The 23,099-nt window shown below is 63.0% G+C and overlaps 10 protein-coding genes across 10 annotated transcripts in view; 5 read left to right on the forward strand and 5 right to left on the reverse strand.

The window, feature by feature from the left end:
• Window positions 1-69: 69 nt before the first annotated feature.
• RHTO_02473 (transcription corepressor) lies at window positions 70-806 on the forward strand (the record flags this gene model as incomplete). Its single annotated transcript, XM_016416148.1, has 5 exons — window positions 70-160; window positions 216-281; window positions 340-434; window positions 491-550; window positions 624-806. The coding sequence occupies 5 exons, from the start codon at window positions 70-72 to the stop codon at window positions 804-806; spliced, it is 495 nt and encodes a 164-aa protein (XP_016271976.1).
• Window positions 807-867: 61 nt separating this feature from the next.
• Window positions 868-2,114, reverse strand: RHTO_02474 (PfkB family carbohydrate kinase; the record flags this gene model as incomplete). The annotated part of the gene is made up of 4 exons (XM_016416149.1): window positions 868-987; window positions 1,041-1,112; window positions 1,172-1,689; window positions 1,799-2,114. The coding sequence occupies 4 exons, from the start codon at window positions 2,112-2,114 to the stop codon at window positions 868-870; spliced, it is 1,026 nt and encodes a 341-aa protein (XP_016271977.1).
• A 367-nt stretch (window positions 2,115-2,481) lies between these two features.
• On the reverse strand, window positions 2,482-5,781 carry RHTO_02475 (uncharacterized protein; the record flags this gene model as incomplete). The annotated part of the gene is made up of 5 exons (XM_016416150.1): window positions 2,482-2,526; window positions 2,585-2,645; window positions 2,703-3,165; window positions 3,220-5,629; window positions 5,737-5,781. 5 exons carry the CDS (start codon window positions 5,779-5,781, stop codon window positions 2,482-2,484), a joined length of 3,024 nt encoding a protein of 1,007 aa, XP_016271978.1.
• Window positions 5,782-6,134: 353 nt separating this feature from the next.
• RHTO_02476 (zip-like iron-zinc transporter) lies at window positions 6,135-7,742 on the reverse strand (the record flags this gene model as incomplete). Its single annotated transcript, XM_016416151.1, has 7 exons — window positions 6,135-6,226; window positions 6,295-6,419; window positions 6,482-7,158; window positions 7,217-7,315; window positions 7,427-7,456; window positions 7,573-7,650; window positions 7,740-7,742. The coding sequence occupies 7 exons, from the start codon at window positions 7,740-7,742 to the stop codon at window positions 6,135-6,137; spliced, it is 1,104 nt and encodes a 367-aa protein (XP_016271979.1).
• A 443-nt stretch (window positions 7,743-8,185) lies between these two features.
• On the reverse strand, window positions 8,186-9,458 carry RHTO_02477 (Mob1/phocein family protein; the record flags this gene model as incomplete). Its single annotated transcript, XM_016416152.1, has 6 exons — window positions 8,186-8,218; window positions 8,329-8,698; window positions 8,758-8,851; window positions 8,975-9,007; window positions 9,069-9,358; window positions 9,457-9,458. Coding segments are annotated over 6 exons (822 nt in total).
• Window positions 9,459-9,650: 192 nt separating this feature from the next.
• RHTO_02478 (ornithine cyclodeaminase) lies at window positions 9,651-11,194 on the forward strand (the record flags this gene model as incomplete). Its single annotated transcript, XM_016416153.1, has 8 exons — window positions 9,651-9,719; window positions 9,804-9,887; window positions 9,973-10,038; window positions 10,097-10,245; window positions 10,300-10,394; window positions 10,453-10,630; window positions 10,692-10,759; window positions 10,824-11,194. The coding sequence occupies 8 exons, from the start codon at window positions 9,651-9,653 to the stop codon at window positions 11,192-11,194; spliced, it is 1,080 nt and encodes a 359-aa protein (XP_016271981.1).
• Window positions 11,195-11,507: 313 nt separating this feature from the next.
• Window positions 11,508-12,407, reverse strand: RHTO_02479 (coatomer protein complex, subunit zeta; the record flags this gene model as incomplete). Its single annotated transcript, XM_016416154.1, has 5 exons — window positions 11,508-11,558; window positions 11,616-11,727; window positions 11,834-12,059; window positions 12,147-12,336; window positions 12,405-12,407. The coding sequence occupies 5 exons, from the start codon at window positions 12,405-12,407 to the stop codon at window positions 11,508-11,510; spliced, it is 582 nt and encodes a 193-aa protein (XP_016271982.1).
• A 189-nt stretch (window positions 12,408-12,596) lies between these two features.
• Window positions 12,597-17,809, forward strand: RHTO_02480 (nucleotide binding protein; the record flags this gene model as incomplete). The annotated part of the gene is made up of 9 exons (XM_016416155.1): window positions 12,597-13,654; window positions 13,709-14,911; window positions 14,975-16,422; window positions 16,478-16,767; window positions 16,825-16,949; window positions 17,007-17,148; window positions 17,207-17,286; window positions 17,342-17,572; window positions 17,641-17,809. The coding sequence occupies 9 exons, from the start codon at window positions 12,597-12,599 to the stop codon at window positions 17,807-17,809; spliced, it is 4,746 nt and encodes a 1,581-aa protein (XP_016271983.1).
• Window positions 17,810-18,148: 339 nt separating this feature from the next.
• On the forward strand, window positions 18,149-20,510 carry RHTO_02481 (cell division cycle protein cdt2; the record flags this gene model as incomplete). The annotated part of the gene is made up of 10 exons (XM_016416156.1): window positions 18,149-18,689; window positions 18,746-18,865; window positions 18,927-19,019; window positions 19,084-19,160; window positions 19,223-19,343; window positions 19,405-19,559; window positions 19,627-19,709; window positions 19,768-19,941; window positions 20,006-20,255; window positions 20,337-20,510. 10 exons carry the CDS (start codon window positions 18,149-18,151, stop codon window positions 20,508-20,510), a joined length of 1,788 nt encoding a protein of 595 aa, XP_016271984.1.
• Window positions 20,511-21,479: 969 nt separating this feature from the next.
• Window positions 21,480-23,099, forward strand: part of RHTO_02482 (transcription factor ScGATA-6) — a gene marked incomplete at both ends in the record, with an annotated part of 4,576 nt that continues 2,956 nt past the window's right edge. Inside the window, one exon of the mRNA XM_016416157.1 lies at window positions 21,480-23,075. Coding sequence (XP_016271985.1) covers window positions 21,480-23,075 — 1,596 coding nt within the window. The remainder of the gene's footprint in view (window positions 23,076-23,099) is intronic.

A 23,099-nucleotide genomic window follows, 5' to 3' on the forward strand; every position in this document is an offset into this window, starting at 1 on the left:
CTTCCCGCTATCCACGACTTGGCGCACCTTGCGCGGCTTGCTGCCCGTCAGACTCTTGCTCGCTGTACGATGAACTCGGACGACGAAGGTCCCCGCACCGGCGGAGGCGGAGACGACGAGGTCGCCCTCCCCAAGTCGACCATCAACAAGCTCATCGCAGGTGCGTTAAGCGCCCGGCGCCTTGACTTTGCTGAGCTGACTCTCTCTGTGCACAGAGTCGCTCCCTGCGGGCTTCTCCGCTGCGAAGGAGGTGAAGGATCTCATGGCAGAGTGTTGCAAGGGTGAGTCCGCCCGTCTTGCTGTCCTTGCGCGCCAAAGCTGATGATGTGCTTTATCCAGAGTTCCTGTTGGCCGTCTCGTCCGAGGCGAACGAGATCTGCGAAAAGGACTCGAAGAAGACGATGTTGCCGGACCACATCCTCTCGGCTCTCAAGGTGCGCTTCCTCCGTCTTATCCCGGCTCATTCGGCGCTCACAAGCTTGCTGTACAGGCCCTCGGTTTTGAGGAATTTGTTTCCGGCGTCGAGGACGTTTTGGCGGACCACAAGGAAGTGAAGAAGGCAAGTCCAGCTTCCGTTCCTTCCTTCCTCGCCAGCTTCTGACCGTCTCGGCTCGCGGTCGCAGGGTGAGAAGGCTAAGAAGGCGAAGAAAGCAGCCGGGAACGGTATGACGGAGGAGGAGATGCTCAGGATACAAGAGGAGCTGTTCGCCAAGTCGCGCGCGAGGATGGTTGCGGGCGAGGGAGCGGCTCCTGCAGCGCCGGGCGAAGGCGAAGGAGAGGCGAAGGAGGAGAAGCAGGAGGAGTGAACGCGCGCTTGCTTTGTTGTGTCCACGTACGAGGTTCTCCTGTTGTATTCGCAAGGTTGGTCTACTCTCTTCTCCGCATCTCCGCGAGCCGCTCGTTCGAGTTCACACCATTCCACCGCTCGATGCCGTCCTCTCCCCGCTCAACGGAAGGGAGACCGAACTGCTCGATGACGAACGAGGCCTGCGAGCGCAGCTGTCAGTCTAAAGTCGCGAGATCGGTGGAGAGGAACGCACCGAAACCGACGCGCACTGCACTGCCGTGACGAGATCGTCTGGATGCAGCACAAGACCCGCCATCAGCCCACCCTGTACGTGAAGGAGAGGTCAAAGAATGGAAGCCAGTCGAGGGTGGCGAAAGAACGCACCAAGAAGCTGTTTCCCGCTCCTGTCACGTCAACGACCTTTGGGCCACTTCCTCCAGGCTGATACGCGTGATATGCCGGTACCCATACCCCTCGCTCTTCTCCCCTGCGCAGAGCGTACGCACCCAGCGCTCCGCTGCGGATTACGACGATTGATGCGGCTCCCTCGTCGAAGAATCGCCGTGCAACCTCCTCGATCCCTTCCTTCCCTCTCCGAGCAACTTCTTCTGGTCCGACGCCAAAGAACGACCAGGCCTCCTCGTGATTTGGTGAGAAGACGTGAATGTGCGGCAGGATCTGTCGTAGCGAAGGCAGTTCTTCGGGGACGCAGCGGTCTGGGATCGGTTCGTAGACGAGCTGGGGTTGCCAGTCGGGCGCTGGGTTGAGGGGCGGTTGTAGCTGAGAGCGGATGGTGAGGGCGCGGCTAGGGGAGCAGACGAAGTGCAGATAGCGAGAAGTGCGCAGGCGAGGAGGCAAGTCTTTAGGTTCGAGGCGCTTCCGAGCCGTGAGGTACTTGAAGTCTGCGATACAGAGAGGGTCAGCACTGCGGAACGGAAGAGAGCGCGGCGAGCAAGCTTCGGATTTGGGAAGAGATTCTTTTGACGGGCTCGATAGGACCTGCAAGCTCACCTCGGTGCTCGCCCGTGTAAAGGTTCAATGCCCTCGTCGTCGGCTCGTCAGGCTTGTCCCGAAACACCCACATCCCCTCGCCGTACTTTACGAGTTCCTCCTCGATTTCCTTGGGCCAGTCGTTGCCACGGTCAACGAGGATCCCGACTCGATTCGCCGGCAGCCAGACACGAGATCCGATCATGGCATACAGTCCACCGCCGCCCAGCACGCCCTCTTCCCGCTTCGTCGACTTGACCTCCCCATCACTTCCGATAGTCCTCCATTCGAACGTGTCGAGGATGAATAGCCCCAAGGTCGCGCAGTCCACAGGCATGGCGAGAGCAGGACAGAGTGCAACAACGCTTCAGCGAAGGCGATCGTGCCCAGCGGATGCGACAAGGAGGAGAAGAAGGAGAGACTCGTGAGCGGGGGAAGCTTGCGCCAGCGGCCGTACAGTTGGCTGCGAAGTAGACGGCCCGTGTGGTGAGTTAGCCAGGACAGAATTGCTGGGATGAGCGGGCGGAGTGAGGCGGAAGAGAAGGAAGCGCTCCGTCTTCCTCGAAATGCGAAGCGGGCAAAGGCGTAATTGCATGTACGAGGCGACGACAACAGGACTGAGATGGACAGCGGGAGTATGCGATGCGGACTAGTACAAGCGGGCGAAGCGGAGTGTCGAGGATTTAGGGAGGGCTTGTGAACGGTCAGCGGGAGAGCTTCTCCGCTTGCGCAACGTCGACGAGCGTGATCTGGCGCCTCGTATGCGTCAGCGCGCGCGAAGGTGACCGCAAAAGAAGGAGGACTCACGCCAGGAAGCGGAGCGCAAGTCTTCAGCTCGTCGGGAGTTGCTACGATGACCCAGTTTCGGCTGCATGAGATGGTCGTCAGCGAAGAGCGCTCTGGGGCCGTAAGGAAGCCCACGCACAACTGTGAGTACTTGGAGCGCCAGAAGCAGACGAGCTTCTGGAGCTGTGCGAGGTCGAGGTCGCACTTCTCCGGCGGGTAGAATTCGGCGACTTGCTTCCAGACTGTCGGGTTGTACGGCGCGCGGTCGGACGTTCGAGGGAAGATGGACGAAGCGGAAGCGGGCTCGGCGGTTGCCACAACGCTGGCGATCCGGAGCTGGTCCATCATGAGGAGCGAATGGAGCGCGAGCTTGGCGGTGCGCCGGTCGAGACCTTCGTCGAGGCGAGGCGATAGACATTTCCCTCCGGCGTCGACAGAGACGCCGAACGCTCCTCCAGGGAGGAAGTACTGGAGAGGCACCCAAGGAAAGGCGTCGCGTGAGGCGAGCTCCTGGTTGACACGTTCGCTGACTTGCTCGACGATGCCGCAGATGCGCTGGGCGTCGCGGGTGAGAGCAGAAGGCGTGAACGTAACAGCGAGAACTGTGAGAGACCTGGTCAGCATACTCAAGCTGGAGAGCGCGAAAGCGGACGCACGGGGTCGCCAGATCTGCCGCATAGCACGACGTCGGGATTGTTCGTCCATGCCGTAGACGAAGAAGACGGTCCCGGGATGGTCGCGCAGGCGGTCCATGCCGGCGTACTTGCCGGGGAAGCGACCAAGTTCAGGCAGTTCCGAGACGTGGACGAAGCAGGCGGCGACCGAGTCGCGCGGAGCGTCGGCTTGCTTGACGTTCTGGAAGCTCGACAAGACGAGCTGCAAAGCGAGGTACTCGTCGCCGTGCCGCTTCGCTCGCTTGTCGACGCCAGCTTGAGACTCGTCTGGCGGCTGCGTGATGAAGACCTCCAGAAGGCGGCCTCCGTTGTGCAGAATGTCGTCGAAGTCGTCGGCGCCATGGAGAGGGTCGCCATGAGAAGAGCCGACCGACCACATGAACCGGATCTGATCGTCGTCTCCCACGAGTTGCGGCGGAAGGGTGACATTGTAGGCGGCTCGAAGCTTCTGACCGAGCTTCCTCATGCTCAACTTGTCGCGGTTGATGGCAACGAAGCCATTTGTGGACCGCACTTGCGCCACACCGTAGTTGAACGGATCCTGCGCCTTCTTGGCCTGTTTCGCCTGTGCGCTGCTGCTGCCGGTCAGCGAAGACGAGTCTGCCGAGACTGACGGCGACTGGCGTTGCTGGTCGACTGGTGATGCGGCCTGAGGCGAAGCCTTCGGGACGGAAGGGCCGACCTTGCGGATCTTCATTCGCGCGATCTGCTGCGCCTGCGTGAGCGGCGCCTTCGAGCCTGGCTGCTGGTCCTCCTCCTCGTCATCGTCGACGACACGGCGCTTCTTCTTCTTCTTCTTGGCCGGACGCTCGTCGTCAGGCGACTCGGCCGAAGCCTTCTTCTTGCCGTCCATCTTCTTCGCTCGCAGATCGGCCGAGCCTTCTGACGACGCACGACCACCGTCGCTCGACTTCACCTTCTTCGCCGTAGGCGGTTTGCTGCTGGTGCCGACCGTTGGGAAGTCTTCGTCACGCGAAGGTCGCTTGTGAGGGACCTTCGGTCCACGCGGCACGGGCGGCGGCGACATCTGCTCGGACACGATCGGACCCTTCGCAGGCGATGGGCTTCTCGAGGACGAAAGAGCGACAGCCGCGACGGGTCGGGGAGGAGCGGCCCCGGTGCGGATGGGCGCGAGAAGTGCGGCGCTGTTGCCGGCGGGCGTCGGAGGCGCTTCTGCAGCTTGTTGCACCGGTGCGGCAGCGACTGGCTGTGACTGAGTCTCAGTCGGAGCAGCTGTCGCGGGCGGCGGCGGTTCTTCCTCTTCCTCGTCGCTTCCGGCGAATCCGCCTACGGCACCTGCTGACGGAACCGCCGGTGAGGCTGCCGATGGCTCCGCTCCCGTCGGCGCTGGCTGCTCAACAGGCTCCTGCAGCATCGGCTTCACGTCCTCTTCCTCCCCCGAGTCGCCTGCGAAACCCCCTACTTGCGACTCCTCCGCGGCCCGCTGCTCGCCTTCGTCGGAATCGCCAGCAAAGCCCTGCCCACGGGCCTCCCCGTCATGCGCAAGTCCGCCCGGCTCGTCATCGTCGTCGGATTCACCGGCAAAACCTCCAGCTTGTCGTTCGACGGGCGCTCCCTGTACGCTTGCAGTCGGCTTCTCGTCGACGTCGTTGCCGGCGAAGCCTTGCTGATCGATCGAGTTCGAGCGCAACGCGGCCGCGTCCACAGGCATGGCGTCTGGGCCTGCGCGATGGGCGGCATCATCTCGGCTCTGCTCGATGTAGCCGCTGTCATCGCCGGCATCTTCGTCGTCGGAAGAGCCGGCGAAGCCGCCCTTCTGTGTCGACGGTGCAGGTTGCGAAGTCGGTTCGCGAGAGAAGGACGGAGGGAAGGGCGTGAGGGCGGGAAAGTAGCCGGCGTCGTGGTCTTCCTCGTCTTCGCCGTCTCCCGCAAAGCCGCCTGCCACTGGACCTGGCGGTGCTGCTGCTGCTGCTGCTGCTGCTGCTGCTGCTGCTGCGAGAGGCGGCTGTTGCTCGGCCTGCATGGTGTCCGGCTCGTCGTCGCTGTCTCCCGCAAAGCCGTACCGAACCTGGGTGTGCCGGTCCGCCACGTCGACCTCCATCTCGTCTTCACTTCCGCTCCCGGCGAAACCGCTCTGCCCGTCCGGCGCCGCCCCTGCGAAAGGATAAGCCTGCTCGACGGCAGCTTGTCCACTCGTTCCTGCCATGTCGACATCCTCCTGGTCCTCGTCGTCCGAGCCCGCAAACCCAACCTGGGCACCGTTCGCCGCCGTCGTCGCCGGAGAAGACTGACGATGCGAGGTCGGACTGCCTGCCTCGCTTGACGAGTAGATGAGGTTACCCTCGGCGTCGCGCTTCGGCGGCGGCGTAGCGCGGAGCGCACGAAGGTCTGCAGGCGCGTTGCCTGACTCGATGAACTCGTTCAACGCCTCCTGGTCGATATATTCGTCCGAGACGCGAGACGTACGGGTCCTGCGAGTCGGCGCCTTGTTCGACCCCGTCGCCGAGAGCGCAGGCGATGCTGATCCACGCTCCCTACCTCCCCACCATCCGCGTTCATCAGGAGACGCGGGTCGACGCTCATGCCGGAGCGCGACACGAGCACACGGAGACCGAAGCAAGCGTCAGAGCGCGCCTGTCGCAGCGAGCGCACAAGCGACGAGTGGGCGTGCGTCGAGCGAAAGAGAGAGTTGAGCGAGCAGGAAGTTGGACCTCGACGAGCGGAACGAGGCTGTTCTGCGTAATGCGGATGCGATGCAGAGTACTAGTCCGGGTATACAAGTCTAAGTCTACAAGGCTTTTTGTCCAACTCGAGGGGGAAGAGGGAGAGGGAGGAGGGGATATATGCGAGATATGGCAGAGGGAGGGAGATCTATGGACGAAGAAGGCACAGCGGGATACTCGTACAGGCTGGCGAGGGAAGGCGAGGCATGTCGCTCAAGCCCAGCGACCGAGGAGAGCCATGAGGCCCGCTCCAAGGAAGACCCAGAAGACGGCAACAGCGACCTCGCGAGGTGGCGCTTCCGCCACTGCGAGCGAGGACGAGCAAGGTCAGCGAGCGTCCTCAGCGACGGACCCAGGCAGGCGGCCGACTCACTTTTGCGGTCGAAGACAAGGTCGTGCGCCAGGCATTCGACGAGTCCTGCCCAGAGGAGGATACCGGCACTGCTAGCGTCGAGAATACCGCTGACGATGCTCGCGGCTGCCGAGTCGGGGTTGTAGCTGCGAGGGAGAACGGGGCGTCAGTCAAGCGAGACAAGACGAGCGAGGGAAGCGAGACACACGTTTCTCGCACGCCGAGTCCGACGGCGATACCGAGCGGCGTCGTGCAGCTGTACACAACCGCCGCGACGATCGGCACCCAATTGAGGCGATGCGGAAGCGGGAGGGACGACAACCTGGACCCTAGACCGATCCCTTCGAAGGTCTGGTGGAAGGTGAGGACGGCGAGGAGCGGTCCGAGGTTGTTGCTGACGGCGAGAGTGAGGCCGATGATGAACGAGTGGAAGATTACGCCGATTTCGAGGATGCCGACGCCGATGCACTGCGCGACCGCGCTCTCGTGCAGGTCGTCGTCCTCCTCCAGGACGCCGTGGTCGTGCCGCTGGTTGGCCTTGGCTTCTCCCGCCTCGAGATCCACCTCGTTGGCCTCCACCGCAGCCGCCGCACCCTCCACCTGAGTGACCGACGTCCCGGAACTCGCCAACGCAGTCGTGGTCGTATCCGCCGGCGGATGCGTCCCATGACCCGTATGACCGACCTCGTTGCCTCTCACATGATGCGGATCATGATGCCGCAGTCCTCGTCGCTTGAGGTACGACGCGCCTGTGCGAGTTGCGACGAGCTCGACGAGGAAGATGCCGAAGACGGCGATCATGGCGATGGCGGGTGCCCATTCGTAGTCTTTCCAGGCGCCGTGGAGGCAGTCGGAGCCGAGGGCTTGGAAGGCAGGTGCAAGGAGCTGCGGCAGCAAGTGTCAGCGAGCCCTCTTGAGATGGGGAGGGAGGGAACAGACGCACATGGATGAAGGCCGTCGCAATGATGACTCCGCTGCCGAAAAACTTGAACGCTGTGTAGACATGCTCGGATATCCGTAGCCGGCTTCTTCGGCAGAGGATCTGGCGAGACGAGGCGGGAGGGAAAGAGCGAGGGTGAGCGGGGACGAAGCGAACGATGGCAAAGTCAGCTCCGGGGCTCGCTACGAGTCTCTGTACGGAATGCAGACTCACAGGAAAGAGTGTCCCGATTGCGCTTGTCCCCTGCGAGCGAGTCCAGCGAGGTGAGCTCATCGTCCTCCCTTCGTCTCGTCCCAGGTCACCAGGCTTGCTTCCTCCCCGAGCGGGTCCGGTTCGAAGCTGGAGATCATGCGACGTACGAGGATGAGAAAGAGCCCTCCCACTCGCAGGTCCAGGTTGCCGTTGTAGGACGAGCCAGACCCACAGCTCGAGTCGGCCTGGGAGAGGGGCAGAGGAAGAGCGATGAGTGCGAGTTGCGGGTGAGAGTGAGCGGGCATGCGTTGAGTAGCTTGAATGAGTTGCTCACCATGTTCTAGCAGAGCAGCAGCGAGTCTGAACGCGGACGAGGCGAGCGAGCGAACGACGACGAGCGCAACTTGGCGACCGCGAGGGTCCTCTCGCCAGTCATCACCCATCCACCAATCAGACTCGGTCTGCGGCGAAGCGATGCATTGCTGGGTACAGTCACAACGTGGTACAGCGAGAGAGAAAGCGGAACGAGGTCGTCGATGCGTCAAGGAGAGGATGCACAAGGGGTTAAAGGGGGGTCGAGGTAGAGTCATGCGTGCGAGGGCGAAGATGGGCGAATCGACAGGCGTCGACGTCGAGAATGCTCAAGAGGCTGCGACCGAAGGAGCACGAGGGTCAGTGGAGGTGTCGCGGAACGGAGCAGCGGGAAAAGAGGGAACGAGTCGCGGCGAAACTCACCCGGAGCTGATGCGAGTGTTTGTATGGAACCGGCACACTCTTGACTCACGCCTCGAGGATGCCGAGCCCTCGCCAGGCCTGTAGACGGGCGAAGTTAGGGTCAGCGCAGTCTTCGGGACATGGAGAAGATCTGCCACCGCGAACGACGGCCAGCTCATCTCCACTCCGAGAAGGAACCGCGCACGCACATCCATCAAGTCGCCAATGACGAACGGCCACCCCTCCTTCGGCGCCCTACACTCCTTCGGCTCGAGCAAATCAAACTCCCTCCCAAACGTCAAAAAGTGCGCAAAGAGGCTATTGAGGTGTCCCTCCATACTGAGATGGAGGTACACGTCGTAGTGCGCGTGGTAGAGGTGCGCAAAGATCCGCAAGAGTTGCGTGTAGATGTGTCGCGCGACCGAGGGGAAGTTGGGCGAGAATTCGCGACCGGCTTTCGTAGGGAAGACCGCTTCGTCCTTGATGAGACCTTCGACCCACGTCAGGACGTAGTCGATGTATTGCGGCGCGGGCAGCTTGACGCGTTTCCGGCTCGCGTCGATCCAGGTGTAGTCCATGCTGCGCGCGAAGCCGGTTAGCTTGTGCAGCGAACCCCACGAGGGATCGCGGCGACTCACCCTGGACCAGCCGACATGGTGGGGTTGTTCTCGACGGTGCAGAACTCGGTGACGACAGAGTAGAAGAGGTTGAGGTTGTTGAACAGGTCGACAACTGCCAAATGTGAGCTCATGTCAGCCCTGCCATTGATGAGACTTGCTGTCCGACACGACAAATCATACTTGACGCGGCTCAGGCAGTCCCGGCGAGAGAGAAGCTGAGGACGGCGAGACTCACGGTTGACGGCGACCCATTCGTTCACGTCGACATCTGCGAAACCGTCCTTCGTCAGTTCTGCCAGATTCCCCCGGCCTCTGCCGCACCCACTCACACTTTGGCAGCGCCACGATAGTCTTGAAGTTTCCCTTGACGAGTGCAGCCTTGACGAACGGAAGACAAAGGTACAACCGCTCCGTCTGCTGCTGTCCCTTAGTCCCCTGCGCGCCGTTCGACGATCCGCGAGGAAGCGGTGCGTTCGAGTACCCCGAGCCGGGAGTAGGCTGCGACATCTGTTGCTGCTGGGGAGGGTGCTGGGTGTTCGAGGGAGGGGCGGCGGGGCGTGAAGGGCTGCGTCCGGCGTTGACGCGGCTGCCGATGCCCATCGAGGACAAGAATGAAGACCTGGGAGTACGCTCGAGCTCGTCAGTCTCGCTTCCTGGCCGTTTGAAGCCCAGTCGACGCGGGTTGATGGCGCGGGGGTGTGAGCGGGGTCGACTGACATGGGACGAGTGCGGCCTGCGCTGGGAGTGAGCTTGTCAGAATCAGGAGATAGCCAGCAGTCAGCCCGTGTCCAGTTGCAAGCTGTACAGCGCAGTCGAGGTGAGCGAGGTGTGCGCAGGTCGAGGAGCGACGCGAGCGAGCGAGGGTTGGCGAGGTCCCCTTGCGCTCGTACGGCTGAGCAAAGCTATCAAAAATGTCTGTGCTCGTGGTCAGTGCTGCAGACGTCGCCCAGCTCACCGCGACGCTCTCCGCTCGCTCGCTCGTTCGTCCTCTCCTCCTCCCCACCTGGGACACTTCGGATGGCCTGTACACGCTCACACACGGCTCTGCGCGCCTCGCCTGACAGTGCGACGTGATTGGCAAGACTATGGCTGCCATCCATGCGAACGAGGACTCGAAGGAGGTGCCGGCACCCGTGCAAAACCCGCAGGTTCGCCTCAGAGGTCCCCTTCTCTCGCTCCTGCGACATGCAACGCCCTTCTTCGCGGCAATTTTGACAGTCTAAGACGTTGCAGCGCATCGCGACCGAGTCGGCAAACCACAAAACCCTTTACATGCCCTCGCGACTAACGACCGCGGACGTTCGTCTCTCGCTTTTGCCCTCCGCCGTCAGGACGCTCACTCTCATACTCTCCGCAGGGCCCAGCGACAGCCATCAAAGTCGTCTCCGTCCCGAAGCCGAACTGCACCCTGCCTGGCCTGCCAGCCACAACACTTCTGTTCGACGAAGAGACGGGATTGACCAAGGCTGTCGTTAATGCGGCAGAGTTGACGGGTCTACGGACGGCGTGAGTCCAAGCTGTCTCTCATCGGATGAACGCCACTGAACCTTGTGTCGACAGAGCGGCTTCGGCTCTTGCAACTACGATCCTTGCCTCGCCCGCATCGACCAATCTCGTCGTCTTCGGTTCCGGCACTCAAGCCTATTACCACGCGCGTGCGCGCAGCACTCTCAGTATACCTTTATGGGGTCACTGACGCTCGCAGGGCCGCAGGTCTGGTCATCCAGCTCTTCCCGTCAATCAAGAAGGCGACTGTCGTCGTGCGGAAGATCACGCCGCGCGCTACCGACCTTGTCGAGCGGCTATGGACAGAGGCGCCGAGTGTCGAGATCGACACTCTGACGGACGACAAGGCGAGTGAGGTGGTCAAGGAGGCCGACATTATCTGCACGTACGTCCCAAGTTCGTCTCCCTTCGCCTGTCGCGACTCGCTCACCCTTTTATTCGCGCAGCTGCGTACCCTCTAAAAGCCCCGTCTTCGACCTTCACGACCTGAAGCCAGGCGTGCATATCAACGCCAGTGTGTCGCACCTCCTTCTTTCCGTAAAGCCAGCCGACTTACCCGTCCTCGTCTTGTCTCGCAGTCGGATCCTACACACCCTCGATGCAAGAGTTCCCGCCCGCACTCATCGCTCCTCTCACCTCCTCTTCCACCTCTGACTCACCTCACATCCCCACCATCCTCGTCGACTCCCCCTCCGCCTGCCTCTCCGAATCCGGCGAGCTTATTCACGCGCGCATCTCTCCCTTTTCCCTCATCCCTCTCGGCTCGCTCCTTAGCGCAGACGGGACGCTCTCCCCCTCCTCGACTACACGGGAAAAGCTAGCGAGGTTGAGGGAAAAGGGACGGAGCTTGTTCAAGTGTGTTGGAGTTGGTGGGATGGATGTGAGTATTGCGAGGTTGGTGGTGGAGGAGGCGGAGAGGAGAGGTTTGGGGACGAGGATGCCGTTCTGAGGGGAGGCGACCGTCGGGGTGCTCCATAGAAAACGCGAGGCGTAGTGCACTCAAAGAAGGACGGCGTAAACTTTGATAGACACGCTAGCGCGAAGGCAGACTGCCGAATCGTCTCGTCAGATCAAGCGAATCGAATCTCTCGAAAGCAAGCGGCGAGGTTAGGCAAGCGAGACATGCAGGTATGGATTACAGGCGAGAGAGACCGAGGGTGACTGCGACAACGGATGGTGACACGAAGGACTGGAAAGGCGCGCGGACGGGAAGCGCGCTGGAAAAGGAGAAGTGCGAGCGAACGGAGGGAGAGGCCGGCCGATCAACCCTGCAGGATCCGCTGGCCGATCTTGTCTCGCACGGTGGTGAAGGCCTGTGAAAGTGGCGCGTCAGCGTCACTACAGGAAGAGTCTGGGATGATCCGACGCACCTGCATGATGCTCTGCTCGTTGAGCTGGATGTCGGCCAGGTTGACGCCTGCGTCGGGTTTGGGCCGGGAGACGCGGGATGCGATGGCGACTGGGTCGGTTTCGAGGACGATGCTGCAGATATGAAAGCGTGAGCTTCGCGGGTCCGTGCAGGCACACAGTAAGGCTAAGCCAGCGGCCTTTCTTCGCAGCTGATGAGGCATCCGGGAACGTCACGCACCCGTTGTCAATCGTCTCGTCCAGCGCAAGCACGACCAAATCCAGGTTCTCGAGGATGGACCGCTTCTCGACCTGATGCCGGAGGAGCATGGCGACGGCGTCGTAGAAACCGGTGAGGACGCCTTGCAGCATGAGCTCGTTCTCGCCCGCGGGTCCGACGATGTAGAACGTCAGGTCGATCGATTGCTTGTACAGGACGAGCTGGTTTTCGTAGAGGAGGATGTCGCCTGCGAGTGGACGAAACGAGCGGTAGTCAGCCTCTGCGCCTACGCTCGGATGCGTGAGATCCCATAAGCTCTGTCGCGCTCACGCACCATTCTGCCTCCGCGTCTTCTCCCAAATGGCCGCCTCGAACGCCCGCTGCTCCTTGAGTGTCTGGAACGGGTGTTTGAACGCGTTCGGGTTCTTCGGGTCGGGGTGGGCGGGCTGGTAGAACTTCGAGAGCACGCGGTTCGAGTCGTTGTCGATCAGGATGACCGCCGTTACCATGTTCAAGTGGAGATTCTGTCGGCGTGTCGAGGAGCGGGGTGTGAGCGAGCGACGACACGGGCGGGCGTGGGACCAAGGCGCACCATTTTGGGCAGTCCTGTACGAGCCTGAAAGCCTCTAAAGCGGTCCAACAAGCGAGCAGAGCGGTGTAGCGGGAGGATGTCGTCGCTCAAGGTGTCGCGATGAAGGTCAACTCACAAAGACTCACTCGCCGCTCGCTGAACACGCTCTGACTGGCTGGCAAGGCGCTCTTCGTGGGCTCACAAGCGTGTCTGATGCTTCCCTCGAAGCCCCCGCCGTTCCGCCCGCCGAATCGAGCGCCTCAACCGTCCGCTCCTCGACCTCGGCTGGACGACGCGCAACCAAGTGAGACGGCGCCGCCGAACCGCAGACCGACTGCTCCGCCACAGGTCTTCCCGCTCTCGCAGGTCCCGGTCGCGCCTCGAGCCGAGAGGGCAGGAGTACCGCCGCGAACTGTGGGAGGATGGGCCTCTTCGCCGTCGACTGGTGGGGGAACGGGTGCGAATGCAGTGAGGAAACCGGGCCAGACTACGGTGGGCGGCTGGGCGCAGCCAGGAGGAAGCGCGAGACCAGGAGGTCCTCCTCAACCGGCGAATGGTCGAGACGGCGGGTCATCTGCTCCTCCTGGGCGTAATGCGTACGCGACAGGCGCCAATGGCGTCGTTGCGGCACAACCTGGACGTGCAAGCGGGTCGGGAGGAGTTGCCGCATCAACCGGATACCTCGCATCAACCTCGACTTCCTCGCAACCTGTCTCTGCCACGCCCATCCCTGTTCCCGCCAACCCTCGTTCTACTCTCTACGTCACTCAACTCCCCTCCACCGTCACAGAAACCGATCTGCGCGCCACGTTCTCACCTTACGGCAACCTCGTTCGCGTCTCCCTTCGCACGCAAGCGCCCGTCTTCGCCCACATCGTCTTCTCCTCGGCCCACGAAGCTCTCTCGGCTCTCGAAGCGCTCGACGGCCGACAGCCGACACTTCTTTCACCCGCCTCGAGTGCTGAAGCCGGTTCGAGCAAGGGGATGAAGATTGTGTTCGCGGAGACTTCGGACGAACGCGAGGCGAGACGGGTCTCGGGCGGCGGATCTACACCCGCAGGTCTCTTCCGCGTTCCGGAGACGCCAGAACCGAGCCAGACACAACTCAAGCAGGATCCGAGCCCGCAGAAGGCGCAACCCGCGGCCCCGGCGCCTACGAATGCTCCACCTGCTGCGCTGGAGCCCGCGGTGCAGGGTACGGAGAACGGCGCCGTACCGGATGGGCAGATTGGAATGCCTACCGGAGACTGGGCTCAGAAGGAAAACGCCAGGTCAGTTCAAACCGAACGAGACTGAAAACCGCTCGCTCACCAATCTCTTTATAGCAAAATCGCACCACCAGCTCTTCACTACCAGCAACACGCCCTTCCCTCGCGAGGATACGGCTACCGCGAGGCTAAGAAAGGCCGCATCACGTATCTCTGCACCTACGAACTGCCGCCGGAAGCGTTCGCGGCGGCGAGTGAGGACGTCGAGGCCTTCGCCAAGTCCTTAGAGCCACAGGTCGCGGCTTCCGGCGGGATGAGCGTGTTCAAAGCACATCTCGGCCACAAGGACGACCCGCGAACCCGGCATACCATCAAAATACGCTTCGTCGTCCCGCCCGAGACGGTCATGCAGCTTTCGCGCGAACGCAAGCCGTCGGAGAAGCAGAAGCAAAAGTCAAAGGATCGAGCAGCGGCGCACTATGCCAAGAAGGTTGCAGAGGGTGCGGCTGCTCAAGCCGCAGCTTCTCGACCGGCTGCTGGATCAGGCGATGGACACGCGAACGAAGGAGCTGCGGACGCAGACGGAGATGGCGACGTTGCGATGGACGTCAAGCCGGATGTGCTCAGCGAAGCTGCCCTAATGACGGTCCAGCCGGCTCCCCTTCGAATCCCGGCAACACCTCCTCCAGCTGTCCCTCGGCCCGTCGAGACGCAGGTGTCCGCCTACGCCGCTCCTCCGCCGGCGCAATCAACCGAGCCGACCGTCACCGAAACGCTCGACGACGACGGCATCATATCCCTGCGCATACCTGTCCCTCCGTCCGCCCTCACCGCTCCGGACGCCGCCCGACAGAAGCGGTCGTTCCTCGTCTCGCAAGTCAAGAGACTTGGTGCGGAGGGAAAGATCGTGCTTGGCAGCCGGATTGAAGGCGACTCAGTCGTCGTGAGCTTCATGCAGGACGAGGAGAGCCAGGGCCGGGTGGCGGAGGCGCAGGTCGAGACTGCGGGCGCGGCTCCTGCTCGAGCCGATTCCGTCGTACGTGCGGAGGAGCCTGTTCGCTTGGACGAGGATGTCAAGCCAGTCATCGAGCGCGCGCCCGAACCTCCTCGACCTGCGCAACCCGAGGAGCTCCGACAGCTTCAGCCTGTTACGCCACCTCGACAAGACGAGCCGCAGCAGATGGACGTTGACGACGAGGTCGACCAGCTTGCGACGCCTACACCAGAACCGGATCTCGCGCGCTTCCCGTTGCCGATCATGCTGTCGAGCCGTGCGGACACGAAGGAGACGTACGAGATTGTCAACAGCTTCGTCCAGGAGTGCGTCATTTTCCCCGCCGTGCGCAAGCCATGCAGTCGACGCTGATCTATCTCCCTGCGCAGGTACTTCCGCCGTTTCGACAGCGCACGGAGCTCGCTCGAGCTCATGTACACGCCCAACGCTACCTTCTCCCTCCGAGTCGACGCCAAGACGCCCGCTCGCCTCCCCTTCCCGCCAATACCTTTCGCGAAAAGCTGGCTCGTCAACGCCGGCAAAGTCGCCTCGACGCCAACGGCAATCACGAACGCCATCCGCCTCCTCCCGACGGGCTCGCACGACCTCGGCCGAACCGTCTTTACAGCCCGCTCCATTCCCGAGCTGCAGGTCAAGAGCCGCTCGCCGCCTCCAATCGTCCTGCACCTCGTCGGCGATTACGAGGAATTTCCGGAGAAGACGATCCGCCTCTTCAGCCGCACCTTCGTCATCGTGCCAAAGAGTCGCGCGCAGGGCGTGAACGGTGCCGAGAAGACCGAGTTTTGGGTCCACTCGGACCAGCTCACCGTCTCGCACAAGGTCCCTGGCGAGCCGTTCTCGCTGCCGGTTCTGCAGACTCCCTTCTCGCCGTCTCGCTACCCTTTCATCGCACCCGCGAACTCCACCTCCGCAAGCTCTACGACTGCCGCGTCCGCCGTTCGCGCCCAGCCTGTTCCGCCTTCAGCACAACCGGTCGCCCTTCCGGCACCTGCTCCATCACGACCCTTCTCACAATTCCAGCCGCATCCCGGCATGGCTCGCCTGCAAGCGCCCGAATCCCCTGCCCAGCCAGCCCAACCAGTCGCCGGTCCTTCGTCGGTCGCTGCGCCGGTCCCTGCGCCGCCAGTCGCGCAGACAGCACCTCAACCTGCCGCAGTCCCACCTCCTTCGACCTCTCGCGCTTCGTCCGCCCATCAGCATGCAGCAGCGCCGCAGCCTCAGCCTCTATATCAAGAACCCGCGCCAGCGCAGCACTCGCTTCATACCGAACAGCCAGGCGATGTCATGGTTCTCTCCGACTCGTCCACCTCCGTCTCTCCCGAAGTCGAGCGTCGTCCTTTGTCGAGGCCTTCGAAGACGAGTCTCGGCAAGCGCCCGGCGGTCGAGTATCGTTCGGATGCCGACTCGGGCTCGAACCAGGAGCGGCGGAAGAAGAAGACAGACAGCATGCGTGCGACGACGTCAGCGATTCAGCGCGTGACAGAGTCTGCAGCGGCGGCGGGTCAGGCGCCGTCGGCGGACGAGCTGAGGCGACTGGTTCAGCAGGAAGTCGCGGCTCAACTCGCTGCTCGCGGCGGATCTACCTCGGCCAGGTCAACAGATGACGAGGAGGCTGCCTTGCCTGTGGCGACTGCCAAGCGTCAGCCTGCAAAGGAGAAGGATCGTCGTGTCGATAAGGCGGCGAAGGTCAAGGCGAAGCAGGTGCAGAAGGAGAAAGCGAAGCAGGTGGAGGCCCAGGAGCCAGACCTCGGTACGGGTCTCGGCGTCGACGACGGTCGCATCTTGCTGCGCACGCAGTCTCACTCACAGCTGCATAGTGCGTCCGCTTTCGCCTACCGTGCGCACTCTCGCTGACTTCCGACGTACCCCAGGCTTCGACGGCCGCTCGAACAAGCTGCGGCACATGATCGACACAGGTCCCTCTTTCGTCGCCGTCTCACACATCGGCGACATCGTCCAGTTCAGCTGCCCGCCCCACACGCTCACTTCGACAGTCGAGAAGCTCTGGACCTCGAAGGACGACACGTTCCGCGTCGATGACTTTGCCTGGTCAGACTCGAAGGACACGCTCATCGTCGGCTACCTCGGCGCGAAGGAAGGGAGGGAGACGGTCAAGCCGCCGAGCCAGGTCGTGCTCTTCAAGCGCGAGCAGGACAGCAGGGTGCGTTGCGTCCGTCTTTACGATACGCGCCGCTTGCTGACGTTGACGAACTCGCAGCTCGGCGCGAGGCTCATCGAGACCAAGGTTCCGACGAAGCCGCACACGCTTGGCGGCGTGACGGCGTTGACGACTCTGCCCGGTACCGGCCGCCTGCGCTTCGTGACAGGAGGGGAGGACAAGAAGTGAGTCCGCTCGATCCGTCAAGCCGTTCCCATCGCTCATCAGAAGCGTCTCCTCAGGATCTTCCTCTGGACTCGCTCGCGCGCGACGCAAGAGATCACCGCCGTCAACATCCGCTCCGAGCACTCGTCGATGATCACGAGCCTTGCGCCGCTCGCTGGCGAGGAGAACCGCATCATGTCCAGCGGGAAGGACAAGCGGGTGCGTTCAAGTCCCGACTCCCTCGCCAGCCCCTTCGCTGACGTTGCGAGTGCCGAAGGTCTTCGTCTACGACGTCGACAACCAGCATTCGACGTGGCAAGCGCTGCTCGACAATCCGGTCATGACCGTCGACCCAGTGTGCGTGCTCGAGGCGAATTTGGAGACGGTCTCGCTGACCTCGCTTTGCCCGCAGTCTTCAAGATCCCCACCTTCTCCTCGCTCGTATGGGATCGCCCTCGAACCAGTTTGCGGTCTACGACATCCGCCGTCCCGCCGGCTCGAAGGCGGTCCTCACCTTCGGCTACGACCTCGCCCCGCACCGTACGTCCTCCGGCGCCCTTGCTCCGACCAACATGGGACGCTACCTCCGCGGCTCGCAGTGCGATACCGTCTTTGCGTTCCCTGACCACGAGACGGGCGTCAAGTGAGTCTGCGCAGCGAAAAATCTTGCGGCTTCGCGCATCCAGGCTGACCTCCTTGTTCATTCGCCAGGCTGTGGGACCTCCGCAACGTTCGCACTGCGCAGACCTCGTCGAACCTCAAGCATCAGGACCTCCAGGCCGTCGGGCGGTCCAAGGTCGTCTCGACCGTCTTCAAGAGCCGGAGCGAGTTGTGCACGATGGAGATGTCGCATTTTAATCGCATCGGCATCCGTGGCTGAGTTCTTCTTGCTAGTTGTAGAGCTGTACTGTACTGTTCGCCGCACCGCACTTCCTTGCATTTTCTCGCTTGCAATTCGCATCGTCCTCCTCGCTCATCGCGAACCGCTTTTCCTCTCGCTCTCGCGCTTCGCTCGTCGCCTTTGCAGCTGCTGTGAGGCTTCGCAGACTGCCCGTCGTCGCCTGCACGCTCTTACGCGCCCCGCTTGCACCGCCTCTCTTCTCCTCGCGCCTCGCGTCCTCCTCGCGTCCTCACGCCTTTCGACTCGTCATCTCACACCTCGCCACCAGCTGGACGTGTCTGCAGAGCGTCCACAGCGTCGACATTGACCTGCACGACCATGGCGGACAAGAACAAGACGCCCAGCCGGTTCGCAACCGACCTCACGAACGCTCCCTCCACTTCGCGACCGAAACGACCCTCCGTCTACCGCCAGACCAGCCTCTCCGACGCCTTTCTCATCCGTCCGACTTCGCCGTCGTCCAGCGCACTCACTTCGCCCGCGTCTCCCGCCCTCTTCGGCAGCGATGCCCCGACCGCAGGCGCCAGCGCGTCGTCGAGCACCTGCGCGACATCACCGCTTCGTGTAGACGACGGGGACGCGCAGATGCTTCTTCTCGACGAGATGGATGGGTCAAGCGACGCGGAGGAGCAGGCGGACCGCCGGACGAAGAAGCGACGACGGGTTTCCTCCCTCTCTCCGTCGCGACGGGCGAGCGAGGACGAGGCGGACGCGCGACTGCTGGCGACGTTCGCGCCAGCGTGGGAGTTGGACGGAAGGGCGAAGCTGCCCGCGACATACGCGCTGGCGGGCGAGCAGTTCAGCGTCTTTGACGCGATGCGGCGGCGAGAGTTGGGTTTCGGGGCTGGACGAGCACGATGTGCGTACTTGCGAATCGCTCCACCGCGGTCTGTACTGACGCTACCCGTCGTACAGTGTCGATGCGACCGTGGCTGCAGACAATTGTCTCCAGCAACGAGGCGGACGTGACCCGGATCACCTCGCAGCACGCCAGCCGAACCTGGGCGCCCCCGTTCTCGCTTGCATTTTCTCACGGTGCGTTTCTTCTTCTTCATCGTCCAGGTGAGCCGCCGAACTGACGCCTTTGCGACGACAGCTGCGAAAGCAGGCGGGAAGAAGCTTGTTGCGGTCGGCGACGAAGAAGGCATTCTGAGCTTTCTGAACGGGGACGACGACCAGTGGCAAGGCGGTGTGTCAGAACCTTGATCCTTCGTCCCCGGAGACGCGTTACTGACTGAGTCGCGAGCGAGCAGGTCCGACTCGACATTCTTTCCAAGCGCACGCGAGCGCGATCTTCGATGTGCGATGGAGCCGGGACGATTCGGTGCTCGTGAGTATTCTCGCTGACTCTCGCCCGAGTCGCTAGGGTAATCTAACGAGTTCTGCTCGCAGGCCATCGCAGGAGGCGACCACACTGTCCGGCTCGTCGACTCGGCGACCCAGACCTGCGTTGGCGTGCTCAGCGGTCACACCGGCACCGTTAAAAGCATGTCTTGGGACCCTCACAATCCTCGTACGTCTTCCGCATCGCGACCTCACAGCCAGCGCAGACTGACCTTCCCAATCACCCGCAGACATCCTCTCGACCGCCTCGAGGGACGGGAGTATCCTCGTTTGGGACAAGCGACTGAAAGGGTATGCAGAGAGTGGTGTTGAGGGGACGAACGCGGTCGGAATGGTCAATCGGATCCGGAATGCGCATGGCGCGCCGGGGAAGAAGGTCAAGGGGGTGAGTCGGCCGCCTTCACCTATTCACCGCTTTGTGCGACGACAGCTAACTGAAGAGCAATACTCAGCGCTCTGCGACTCGAAGCGTGACGGCCGTGACCTATCTCGAGCACCAAGACAACCTGATCGCGTCCGCCGGCTCCGCAGACAGGTGCGTTTGCCTCCAGCATCTCCTGTCTCGTTCACCTGGCTTACCTGTCCCGCTCCAGCCTCGTCAAGGTGTGGGACCTTCGCCGCTCGCACCGCAGCCGCGTCAACCCGTCCTCGTACGAGACGAACGAGGAGGCGCTCACGAGCATGGAGACGACTCGTCCGCACGGCATCTCGAGCATGGCGCTCGCGCCTGATGGAAGGAAGCTCTGCGCTTTGTCGACCGACTCTCGGTGCGTCGCCCACGGCCCATATCCACGATCGGGACTCGAAGGCTGACCCTTGGCGTTCCGACAGCATCTACGCCCTCGACCCAACCAACCTGACCCACTCCGCCCCTCTAACGACCTTCCACACCCCCCTCGCGCGCTACTCATCCTTCTACATCCGTTGCGCCGTATCCCCCTGCTCGCGCTTCCTCGCGAGCGGCTCGAGCGATGGGAGCGTATTCGTGTGGGATACGGAGGGCAAGGGAGGGCCCGAGGAGGTGGTTAGGCTGGTGGGGCACGAGGCGGAGGTTAGTGGATTGGATTGGGCGCATGAGTCGGTGAGTCTGCCTGAACAGCTCCTCTCGTCGGCCGCTCAGGCGGTCAGGATGCTGACCTGCCCGCTGTCTCTCACTCGACAGTTCGCGACCTGCTCGGACGACAACCTCGTGCGCTTCTGGCACTCGAAGCCCGACGTCGCTCGCTCCCGCCTCGCCGCGATCCAGCACCTCTCCTCGCCTTCCCGCGACTGGCGCGACGACGCCGACGCCGAACGCCTACGAGACCGCTGGAGCGGCGAGGCGTCCAACGCGTAGATCTAGCCTATCCACCGACGACTCGACTCGACTCTATCGCACGCCGACCCCTGAATCATGAATCTACCCCTGGCAACCTATTCTATCGCCCGCGATACCCACTTCTGACTCCTTCACTCGCATTTGACACTAGCATCCTTTCGCTTGCATCTTCAGCAGATTATCCCAACTCGCATCTCCTCGTCGCCCGCTGTCCAGCTCGGACGTACCAGTCGGCGCTCAACGATTCACCGGCCGACGACGGCGACGGCGACTCGGCCTCCTTCCCGGCTCGCGAATCTCGCTCCGTCGCTCCTCCGCCTTGTCTGAGCGCAGTCGATTGTGCTCTCCACCGACCGGCGCTCGTCTCGCTGGCTCCTGATTTCGCTCTCGTCGCAGGGCTCCCACAAACGCGCTCGGACGGAAGCAAGAAGGCGTGGAGAACGAGCACCCGCCGGCGGGGACAGAAAAAAGTCGCTGCTGTAACTTGTATGTGTGCGGGTTCGAGGAGGAAAAGATGCAAAGGAGGAGGATCTGCTCTCGCTTGCGGGGTCTGCCGGATCGTTGTTCGTCGTGAAAAGCTTTTGGCTGGCTGGCTGTGCTGCACGAGTTCAGCGAGCGAGCAGGCGGAGGAGGAGAGGCGGAGAGAAAGGTGCGAAGTGAGCGGCGCGGCTAGGCACGCTCGCTGGTTGATGCTGAGGGTTCCAGTGGCACTGCGTTGCGTGTATTGCCAGTGTTTGACTTTGTAGAGCTGCAAGCGAGCGACGAGGCGGAAAGGAACACCCCGCAACATCCTTCAAGTCGACCCAACGGCAGCTCACACCCAACGAGCGAGCCAGACAGTGAGCAGACAGCACTCTACAGGTGCAGACACCCCGGCTGACCCGTTGCCCTGGCAGCAAACCGCCCAGCGACGCCTGCTCACAATCTCAACCTCGACCCCGCCAGCTCTCGCCGCTCGCACACGCGCTGGCCCAGGAGGGTTTGTCGATGCAGGGCTTCAGCGGGACAGTGCCGGACCAGGACGTCGACTTCAGCGCCTTCCTCGACGACGCCGCGTTCGACAGCGAGTCCCCCGCCGCCTCCCACCCGCTTCCTCGTCTTGCCCTCGACGCGCTCGCGGGCAAGGGCAGGGCGGGACAGCTTCAGGGTGCCCAGGCAGGCACTCCGACCGCGTCCACCTCGTCGGGCAACTCGCCCGGCGTGAGCGACTCCACCTCATCCCCTTCCGCTGCTCCTCCTGAGACGGCCCTCACTTCGGCGTCGACCTCGCCGCGCAACGCCCAGCTGGCCCACTTTGCGGCCATGAACCCGGCGGGAAAGCTGCCCGACGGCCTCGAGCAGCTCGCCGCCAACTGGCAGGCCCACCAGGAGGCGGCGCGCCAGGCAGAGGCCGCATTTCAGCAGGCGGCGGCAGCGGCGGCGCAGGCGGCAGGGTACCCTCTCGCGGGCGCACAGGGCTCTCACGGAGTCGCTGCGTACACGGCGCAGCTCGGCGCGCTATCGTACCCTCAGGCTATCGCCCCTATCGCTCCCCTCACACCTGTATCGTCCTCCGCCTCGTACCCGGCCCAGCTTCCGCACGACTGGCTCTTTGCGGCGCACAGCGCAGCGCCAGCCTACTCGGGCACGACGACGCCCATCTCGCACCCGTCCTTCACCGCCGGACAATCCCCCTTCGTGCCCGCGGTCGCCGCCTCCGCCCAAAGTCCCCTGACGTCGCTCAACCACCTCGGACAGGTCGCCTCGCCCGCGGGCGCGATCGACCCGAGCCTCTACGCTCTCCATGCCAGCCTCGAGGCGCAGGCGAGGATGGCCGCGGCCGCGGCGGCAGGCCAGACTTCGTCGACGCCGGGAACGCCGTCCGGCTTCGACCTCGCCTTCTTTCAGCAGCAACAGCAGGCGGGCCCGTCTTCATCCACTGCCTCGTCACCTCGTGCACACTCGAGGGCGGCGTCGGGACAGGGTCACAGGCCTGCGAGCGCGTTGGCCAAGTCGGCGCTGGGATTGTCGGCTGGTGGATCGGGCAGGCCTGTTGGAGTTCCTCAGCGGATACGGACAGACGCGAGCCAGCACACCTCGCCCTTGGCATCTCCTGCGATGCTACCAGGCATCGACTTTGCGTCCTTGCCGTCGACGGTGTACGGGTCGCCGACGGGCGACTCGACTACTCCGACCACAACGACTCATAAACGCCCGCTCCCTCCCATGCCTCCCGCCCGTCTCGACACTTCTTCTACCACGTCGCCATACTCGTCACTCCCCTCGAGCGCCGCCGTCTCGCCCGCTGTCTCGCACAACCCGGCCTTGCCTTCCACCCGCCTGGCCTCCTCATCAACTCTTCCTCCGTCCTCGCAACCCCAATCTCCTCGCTCGGCTCAACAGTCCCGCCACGTCCCCGTCGACTACGACTTCTCCTCCCTCGAGCAAGACCTCGACCGTTTCTCGTCGCTCGGCGGGTTCGCCTCGGCCGCAGCAGCCGCCATCGCCTCCGTCAGCCCATCGACATCCGTCGCTGCTCTTCCGGGCCCTTCAGCGCCTCAACAGCGAAATTCGAGCGTGTCGAAACCTTCGGATGCGTACGGAGTAGGCGGATACGGCGGGGGGTTG

This window comes from Rhodotorula toruloides (assembly GCF_000320785.1).
Source record: "Rhodotorula toruloides NP11 unplaced genomic scaffold Scaffold18, whole genome shotgun sequence".
Taxonomy (NCBI): Eukaryota; Fungi; Basidiomycota; class Microbotryomycetes; order Sporidiobolales; family Sporidiobolaceae; genus Rhodotorula; species Rhodotorula toruloides.